At 34.2% G+C, this 9988-nt stretch overlaps 1 protein-coding gene across 1 annotated transcript; it reads left to right on the plus strand.

Annotated features, from left to right (window-relative positions):
• The first annotated feature begins 4594 nt into the window (after positions 1-4594).
• Positions 4595-7819, plus strand: LOC127813258 (aspartyl protease family protein At5g10770-like). Its single transcript, XM_052354148.1, has 3 exons — positions 4595-4834; positions 6446-6950; positions 7069-7819. The coding sequence occupies exons 1-3, from the start codon at positions 4627-4629 to the stop codon at positions 7817-7819; spliced, it is 1464 nt and encodes a 487-aa protein (XP_052210108.1). The 5' UTR covers positions 4595-4626.
• The last annotated feature ends 2169 nt before the right edge of the window (positions 7820-9988 follow it).

A 9988-nucleotide genomic window follows, 5' to 3' on the forward strand; every position in this document is an offset into this window, starting at 1 on the left:
TAAATAAATTTTATTTATGTTTAATACAATTGGTTATAAATTTAACTTAATGCATTCTAAAATCAAATTAACCAAATAAATAAATCTAAATTGAGTAAATTGTCAACTTTGCCTCCTTGAGGAGAGAGAGTATTATATTTCATACACTGGACAAGTTCTTATCGTGAACAAGTTTTTATCGGGACTGAATAATATTTTGGTTAAATCAAGAAATTATAAGTTCAATTTATGTTGGAGGTCTGGTTTGATTTTTAAATTTAACAATTTTGATTATTTTATTCGATTCAATTTTTGTATTATAAAAGCAGAAATAATAAAACCAACTAAAATATCAAAAATGATGTGGTTTGAACATTTTGTTATTTCAGTTTTTTAGTTTTTTTAATTTAAAAATCTATTCAATCGGTTCAGTTCAATTTTTTATATATGTTCAATTTATTTGATTTGAATAATTCTATCAATTCAATAATCAAATCTACTAAATGCTCAAATCTCACCATTTTTCTCAAACTTATCAATTTATGATTAAAAAAAAATCACAATCAATATCTCAATCTCATAGTTTTTACCACTTAAAAGTTGATGGTCCTTCTTAACCCAAAAAATAATTTGGGCATCTCAGTGGAGGCCACTGCCCCACGCATGACTTAGCTATTTTATTTAGGAATAATATTTCTTGTTTAATTTTTCTATATATTACAATAAATATACAATCCTAACTCGTATGTATACATCGATCATATTTCAAGTTTATGCAAGAAGGAAAGTTTCAAGCTTGTTCCGAAAAATTAGAATAAAAAACTCAAAATAGTGGTGTTCAAATTTTAGCCTACACTAGATTGGATTGAAAAATCTAATTTGGTTCAAGACTAAATAAGTTCGGTTTAGTCTCGGGTTCAAAAAATTTTAAAAATTAGTGTTTGATTCGATCTCAATTTTAAATTGAAGACTAAATAAATATAGTTATATATACATAGCATACATACGTTGTTATTTACTAATTGGATTTGTTTGGATTGAACCGAACTAGTTTGTTGCTACCCTTATTTGATTTGGCCTTTAATCTAAATCTTTGGCCAATTCTAATTTTAATCCAATCCAATTTAATGTCAATTTAAATCAAACTCCAAACACAATATCAATTTTGTTTAGTTTAATATGGTGAAACATCTATGGCAATACTTTGTGTGAATAAAACTCCCTCAAAGACTTTGTTGCCTCCCTTTTTGGCCAAGCAATACCAAATTTGGGTGCCACTTCATGATGTCAATTAGATAGATTACAAGAAAAAAGAAAAAATAAATAAATAATAATAGAAATCGATAATAATTGCGACATCATAATTGTGTTTAAGTTTGAATTCTTTTATTGTAAGTTAACATTAAAGAAAAACTGAAATAAAGAGCAATAAGTACTTTAGTACGAAAGGTTCTTATCTATCAAGATCTTATATCTTATATAAAATCGAGATTGTAATAATAAAGGGAGATCTTTTAATTTTAGACAAAAAAAAAAATTAATGTGAATCTTTTTATTAGTTAACAAAGAAATTGACAAAACACTTGTCTCACGTCTTAATCACTAAAATAAATGTCATAATTGAATTAGAAAGTAAGTAATGTATCTCAATTCGCTTTCCTTTCAAATAAAAGTATAATTTGAAGATGTGACTTCCCCACACTAACTAACAATCCTAATGGAGATAATAAATTAGAAGCTTCTCTTTAAGAGGATGAGAAGAAAACATAATTAAAATTAGAAGTAGGCCTAAACTGTTATACCTATAAAGGGGCACGTTGGGATACACGTATGAATTTTGTTAGGATGAGATTCTGATTAAATATTTAAAAAAATATGGTTTAATTTTAATATTTATATTATTATCTTATAATAATAGGATTATTCATTTAATTTGTAGCCATCTTGTATAGATAAAAGTGAAAATTATCTTAAGCATGATTACTCCAAATAATTAATCAGACATTTTTTTAAATAAGAATTCCAGTAAAAAAAATAAAAAAAAAAAAACACCTACAATTTTATATTATGACATATGTCGAGAAATAAGACTATACTAGCAAATAAAGAACATTCATATTAATTAATGTGCAATCTCAATTTGTATAAATAGTAAGATCTTAATAAATAATCAGATCTGACACCTAAAGACTCTATATTATTTATTTTACTCTATCTCAAATATTAACTTGCTCATTGAAGGTTATATTAGGGATAGAGCCCTGCTTTTGCAAGAAAGTTAGGATTCAAAGGTAAATCTTTATTGGACGGTATGATAACTCAAATTAATTATGTGCATTAAGTAAGTATACAAAAATATGTGTGCTCTTCTAAAAAAAAATTTGAATCTTGATAACAAAAAATATTGATGATGATTGAGATTCATCATCGGCTTTACCTCAATGTTAACGTTGCACTCATGGGAAGAGGCAAGATGTTGAACCCCACAATTTAGCTTTTGATGCTCAACTCTATAAAGTGATATAGTGAATAGTATTTAGCTTACAAAAATGAGTTTAGACTCAGATGCTCAATGAACTCGAGTGCTCGATATAATCTTCAAGATTGTTTAGTTCAACAGTTACGAGCTAACGAAGAATTTGCTAGACCGAATTTGAATATCTACAAATCTATTGAATTTGTTTGAAATCTTTTGAAATTTATCTCAGAGTTGAATCTATTGACATTTTCTTTTAAATCTAGACCGAATATAAAGATATATTTTATTTCTCTATTACTTACCAATAAGAACACATGATAATATAAAATTTATTACTTTTCAAAAATAACTTAATAATTTCACCTTCCCTTAAATATTGTCTCCTCCATTATTTTCATAACTCTTTCCTACCAAACTAAATTAAAAAATACGGTGCCTTCAACAAGCAACTCAAGAGCCTAAAAGTAGGTACAATATATTTTGTTATAAGTGAAGCATCAAACGATGTCGTTTTATGTAAGAGTTGGAGGGTCACGATAGGCAACCTCAGGTTGCCTTTGGCACCCGATGGATGGCCACATCGCAACCATCCATGCATTCTAGATGTCGCCTGATTAATCCTTCCGTGTTGAAAAATATCGTGTTGCACGATTTGATCCTAGCCTTCCATCTTGCTTTATGAAGCCCTATCCCAGCCGTCCAATGCAGCTATTTATCACTCCATCAGGATTTGAAGCAACAAACCACACACCCCCCCCCCCCTTTTGCCATTGACAGTAAAGAAGAGGTAAGGCCAAGGATTAAAGAGAAAAGAGAGAGAGGAAGGTAAGTATTTCGAGAGCCTTGGTTTGAGGTAGCCTTGTGGCTTCCCTCGTCTATGATCTGTAAAGCTCTGTACATGGTTTTGTATGTATGTTTTTCCTTTTGGTTTGACAGTTTATGCCCTAATCTGTATTAGTAATTTTGGGCGATTTTGGTTATCAAATTAATTCTGTACAAAGTGTTTTGTGAGTTTTCTTTGAGATGTATTCTCTATTTCTCATATAATGCAGTAAACTCTTTTCACCAGAGCTCGACGTGAACGTAGCCCTTTTGATTGAACCACGGTAAAATCTCTCGTGACCTTTACTTTCAGTTTTGTGTTTGCTACTTGTGTTTATTTCCAGTACCGATTCTATCTATGTTGTTGGATTTAAAGACTTCAGTGGTATCTATGTGTTTATGTGCGATTCTATAATTTACGCAACAATATACAATATATAAAGAAAAGGGGTAAGGTTTTGGGCATGCCTCTGCGCAATTATCAAACCCAATAACTCGAAGAATTAAATGAATAAATCTAGGTAGCTAGCTTGAGTTAGTGGCAGTTCACATGTCTTGAGAAGTCCAAGTTCCAAAACACAAACTTAATTCAGTCATTCTTAAACCATCGTTCCATCATTAATCTTCAATTTAATTGTATAGTTGAGTTTTGATAAATTTCAAGATGAAAAATATATTTTCAGCCATAATTTCAAATATGTAATTGACAAATTTGTAATAAAAAATAAAAAAAAATAATCTCTTTAATTAAAATACAGTTAAAAAAGATGGTTAAAGAAGGTCAACATACATAAAAGAAAAATGGATCAGATTTTTATATATTTTATTTTTAATTCTCAGTCAATACTAAAAAATGCACTGGCAATCGCCACCAGCCACCATTGTCGATGATTTTCAGTGATCATAGGCAACCATCCAACACCCTTATTCTCATTGACCAACATACCCAAAACTAGTAAAATCTAATTGCCAAATTTCATAAATCTAAATTTAAATTTTCGATCGAATCCAACGAGGGTAAATGCACTGGCAGTACTCATCAACCACCGTGACCAGTGATTTTTGACAATCAAAGGCAACCACCCAATACTTATTGACTAACATATTCAAAATTTAGAATTTTTTTAAAAATTCAGGGTGGTTATTTAGAAAAAAAATTAAAAAAATATAAAATTATTACATATAATAGAATTTTTTTAAAAAATCCAGGGCTGCACATGGCTCCGCCCCTGGTTAGGAGGGTGACATGGAAGGTTGAAAATGTTCTATAAAATGGAATGGCTCGGTAGCTAGCTAGCTTATGTGGCTAATTGAAGAGAAAATAATTGAGGGAAAGGTGGGTCGAGATGGCCACGGCCAGTACTGCTACTCCACTTTCCTCCAATTCCCATCGTCGTCGTCTTCTTCTTTCTCTTCTCTTCATTCTGTGTTTCTCATCAGATAAGGGCTATGCTCTGAGAGCTGGTGGAGAAGAAGAAGCTCTTCAAACTCACCACCACACAGTTCCACTCAGTTCTCTTCTCCCAGCTTCTACTTGCACCCCCTCCACCCAAGGTTCCCTCTCTCTCTCTCTCTCTCTCTCTCTCTCTCTCTCTCTATATATATATATATATATATACACACACACACACACAGAAATACATTGATAAGGTAAGTTGATGAAGAGGGTATAATTTACTCAACAAAAATAGGGTGGGTTTTTATCCCAAGTGGGTAGTTTTTCTCATTATAAAGTCCATATATCCTACTAGCTAGTTATGTTTTTCATATAAAAACTGGACTCTTATCCTCACCAAATAGACTTGTCTTAGCCTAGATTTGTAGTGCAATATGCTACATTTTCCTTGCTTTAGAGTATGCTGTGTATTATTTATTAGTTATGTTTTCCATTTGTCTCGATCTTTTTGGTTTGTTTGGTTCAATTTTTTTTATCTTCTTTTTTGTTTTTAGATTTGTTTAATTTTTTTCAATTTTTTTATTTTTAATTTTTCCCTATTTTTTAGTCTATTTAATTTAATATTTTACATAATTTCAATTTATTCAGCTTTAACATTTCGATCAATTTGCCCCTATACATGATATGTCTTGTTTGTGAATTAATTAGTTTTTGACAATTTTACTAACAACCTACATTGATAAGATCATAAGATCACACATTATAAAATATGAATGCAGAGTAATCACAAACAATAAACGTAAACATATATTCCTGAGAAAGACAAACAAAGGATGGAATCGAACAGACTTGTAACAGTAGTGACAAGGCACAGTTATTAGCCCAAAATCATTTTTAATTTCCATTTTTGAAGATCTAATCTAATCAAATCTCCTACCTCTGTATAATTTTTTTGATTAACTTTAATTAATTTCCAATCAAGAACATATCAGTCAAACTATATATATATGTTTCATTTTTCAACAAATTAAGCATGCATGGTTGTATGTAGTTTAATTAGATATTGGTAAGACTCCAAAATTACTAGTGTTTCCTTAACTAATTTCTTAATTGTACATATTTATGTTAATTTATGTGTCATTATCAACCAGATGTAACTTAATATGGAAAAAAAAAAAAACTAATGAAAACAGACAAATTGGCCTTTCCCCATCCATCATTAAGATGATGTTGATATTAAATCAAACAAATTAAGGTAAAACATATATTTTAATTCTTATTTTTTTATTTAAATAATCAATTTTTTATTATTTAAAAATATTTTAAATTTATAATTTTAAGTCAATTGCACTTAATTTTTTTATTGTTTCAATTTAACTTCTGAATTCATTATTTTTAATAAATTTATTGAGATATACAATTAATTAAAAATTATATAATTTAAATATAATTGACTCAAAATTATATAATTTAAGAATATCTTTAAAATAACAAAAAAAAAAATCAGTATCTAAATGAAATGAAACAAAGCTGTATGATAAGTCACGCTAACATATATGTATGTATATGCTATCATGCCAAATTGATAAAGATTCTTCCTTCTTGAGCCATGCCCTATACATGAACGGTGATCATCCCCTGACCCAACTCCTAATTAATCAATAATCAAACATGGGATTTGATTAATTTAATTTTTTTTCCTCTAACTTCGTCTTCATCTTCATCTTCATCGTTATAATTCTTGTTCTGAATTTTGTAACTATGATCAGAAAAGAAGGGAAAGGCATCAGTGAAAGTGGTTCGCTGGCATGGCCCATGCTGTACTCTCAAACAGAAGGAAGCCACGGCTCCCACTCCGGCTCAGATTCTGAGTCACGACCAGTCCCGAGTCAAATCAATCCAATCCCAAGTCAACTCCGGCCGGTCCAAGATCGACTACTCCCAAGCCACCACCCTCCCGGCCAAGTCCGGCAGCTCCATCGGCTCCCCCAACTACATCGTCACCATCGGGCTGGGCACGCCGAAGAAGGACTTCTCTCTGACCTTCGACACCGGCACCGACCTCACCTGGATTCAGTGCCAGCCGTGCGCCGTTTCCTGCTACAAACAGAAAGACCCCATCTTCGATCCTTCCCTCTCCAAATCCTACAAAAACGTCACCTGCGACTCGTCCCAGTGCTCCCTGCTCACCTCCGCCACCGGGAACGAGCCCTGCTGCTCCACCTCCACCTGCATCTACCAGATCCAGTACGCCGACCAGTCCTTCTCCATCGGGTAATTAAGGATCGAAACGACAAAGAAGCTATTTTGATTCATTAATTCTCACACTCTGATCTCTACAAGCTCTTTACTCTGCACTAAAATCCTCGATTTATGTATGTGCCTACTACAGGAACTTCGCCAGCGAGACGCTGACGCTAACGCCCACCGACGTATTCCCCGAATTCCTCTTCGGCTGCGGCGAAAATAACGAGGGACTTTTCAACGGCGCCGCCGGGTTGCTTGGCCTCGGCCCCGATAAACTGTCGCTCATCTCACAAACTGAATCCAAGTACGGAAAATACTTCTCCTACTGTCTTCCATCCACTTCCAGCGGCACCGGCCACCTGACGTTCGGAAAAGGAGGAATCTCCGGGAACCCAAAGTTCACAACTTTGTCCATAAACCCTCAAGGCCCTTCGTTTTACTTCATCACCATTATCGCCATTAAAGTGGGCGGAAAGATTCTACCCATCTCCCAGTCGGTGTTCACAACCGCCGGCACGATCATCGACTCCGGCACCGTCATCACGCGGCTGCCGCCGGGGGCCTATACACCCCTCAAAACAGCTTTCCGGCAACAAATGACGGAGTACCCATTAACCGATCCCCTGTCCATTCTGGATACGTGCTATGATCTGAGCAATTACACCACCGTGACTGTCCCGATCATAAACTTCTATTTCGCCGGAAACACCGAGGTTCCCCTGGACCTGTCTGGGATTCTCTACTTCACAAGTCCGTCTCAGGTTTGCTTGGCGTTCGCCGGGAACGGCGATGCCTCGGACTTGGGGATCTTCGGGAACGTTCAGCAGCAGACATTGGATGTTGTTTACGATGTTGCAGGAGGGAAACTAGGGTTTGGACCAGGAGGGTGTTCTTAAGCATGACATAACTTTAAATTGTTAGCTCTTGGGATCATGAAGAAGGGATTTAGGTCTCTGATGGAAGGTATAAGTCTCCATATGTGAAGGAAGAAGTGTTTCCAAATGATGAATGAAAGGTATAATATATATAGATCGAAAAGAAGGATCAATTGTATAATATAGTATACAATTGTGTTTCCAAATAATTAATAAAAGGTATGATCTGGTATTTCTCCTCATTCTAATAAAATACAAATCAAAACAACAGTTGTAGAATAAAGGATCCAAAGTGGGCTTCAGAGGAGAATAAAAATGGCATCTTTAGTACCCAACAACCTTAAGAAGGAAGAGTGATTGAGATTGGAACTAAAGATCACTAATTTGGTATGCTGCTCGTGTGACGTAAACAAAGCAAAATGGGCAGAAACTTTCCAGGAAAATAAATTGCAAGTTCACAACCACTACTTTTCTCCGAGAAAAATCATCAGACGTGGGACGTCGACAACAGCACATCGCAGAACCAGTTATTCAATTGATTGACAGAAACCCACCACCACCACCACCATGAACGGGGACCGCCATCTTTGTCTGAGCAAGCTTTAGTAATTAATGAACTAAAATGGGCATCATCTTTGATCATTAACTGTGTGCGGTTATGGCTACCTCGATCAGATTGATCAGTGTAGGAACTGGATGGAGAACAGTGTAACACCCCCCCCCCCCCCCCCCACTTTCTCGAGTGTTTTATAATTTAGGATAATTTTAAAATAATAATTTTTTATTTAAAATTACAATTAAACCAAATAATTACTTATATTCATCCCAAAAATTTTATACTCTATCTCAAAAGAGAATCATCATAAATATTAAATGCGAAAACTAAAAATCGAACATAATATTACAATAACCATAATTTAGATAATTGGTTGAATGGTTTTTTTTCCATTCAACCAATTAAATTAAAAAAATAATTATTATTATTATTTAATAAAATCTTAAATAATTGGCTATTCAGTCTCTCAAAACAGAATCTTAAGTGCATGTTCAGCCTCTCACTTTTTTAGGCAGTCATTAAATTAATTAATTAAGATAGTTGGCTGCCATTAATTAATTAATGTTACTGTCCACAACTATTTTAGGCAGCCATTAAATTAATTGGCCATCGTCTCGTTGTTCCCGGTCAGTCTTCTTAATAACAAAAGAACAAGAAATAGTTACAACTTATTACGCTAATAAATATAGATTCTGCTAATTATTTAATGAAACATATAATGTATCCCTAATCAGATCAATGAAACATATAATGTATTAATTAACAATGAAACATATAATGTATTAATTAAGTCCCTATATATCCCTAATCAGATCAATTGTGCTTATGCCAAAAGTTTTTAGTGGCCGTCATGTTTGGTTGTCATAAATAATTCACCTTTAGTGGCTACCACATTATGCCGTTACAAATAGTTATCTTTTAGTGGCCACAAACCCTGGCCCTCACAAATAAACATAATGATTCAAACACTTTTCCCAAGCTTTTAGTGGCAGCCACATCTAGTCATCACAGATAATATACTTTTAGTGACCGCCAATTGTGGCCGTCACAAATAATGAACCTTTAGTGGCCCCCATTGGCGCCTGTCACAAATAAGCTTGTTTGAGGGGTTCCATCCCCAAACTTTTAGTGGCCGCCATGTTCGATTGTCACAAATAATTCACCTTTAGTGGTCGTTACCCATGGCCGTCACTAATAATATACTTTTGGTCAATAAGATTGCTTGCTTGCGGTGAGTTACAAATAATTCACTTTTTGTAATATCCCGAGAGCCCAGAGAAGTTAGAATATATCGAGGATAGTGTAAGAAAGGAAACAACACCAGCTGGATATCTTTTGGGCTGAATGTTGGCAAAGAACTCCCAAGTTAAGCGTGCTTGACCTGGGGCAATCCAGGGATGGGTGACCCTCCTGGGAAGTTCGTGTAGGCCCATCAGGGTAAGTTGTTCCGGATCTTCCTATCGCTCGAATGGGACGTTACAGATTGGTATCAGAGCCTAGGTTACTCTTGAGTTAGGCTTGTGTCTTTTGATTCTATTCGATTCTCTAGCCTTGTCTAAGGTCTTGTCTCATTGAGTCCCACAGAGCCATTCTTAGTTGGGTTTTAGATCGTGGTGTGAGCCATGGCACATTAT

This window comes from Diospyros lotus, chromosome 11 (genome assembly GCF_014633365.1).
Source record: "Diospyros lotus cultivar Yz01 chromosome 11, ASM1463336v1, whole genome shotgun sequence".
NCBI classification, from domain to species: domain Eukaryota; kingdom Viridiplantae; phylum Streptophyta; class Magnoliopsida; order Ericales; family Ebenaceae; genus Diospyros; species Diospyros lotus.

Coding starts and splice junctions, on each gene's coding strand:
- LOC127813258 (XM_052354148.1), top strand. CDS start 4,627: ATGGCCACGGCCAGTACTGCTACTCCACTTTCCTCCAATTCCCATCGT. Junction 4,835..6,445: donor TTGCACCCCCTCCACCCAAG/GTTCCCTCTCTC, acceptor AACTATGATCAG/AAAAGAAGGGAAAGGCATCA. Junction 6,951..7,068: donor GACCAGTCCTTCTCCATCGG/GTAATTAAGGAT, acceptor TGCCTACTACAG/GAACTTCGCCAGCGAGACGC.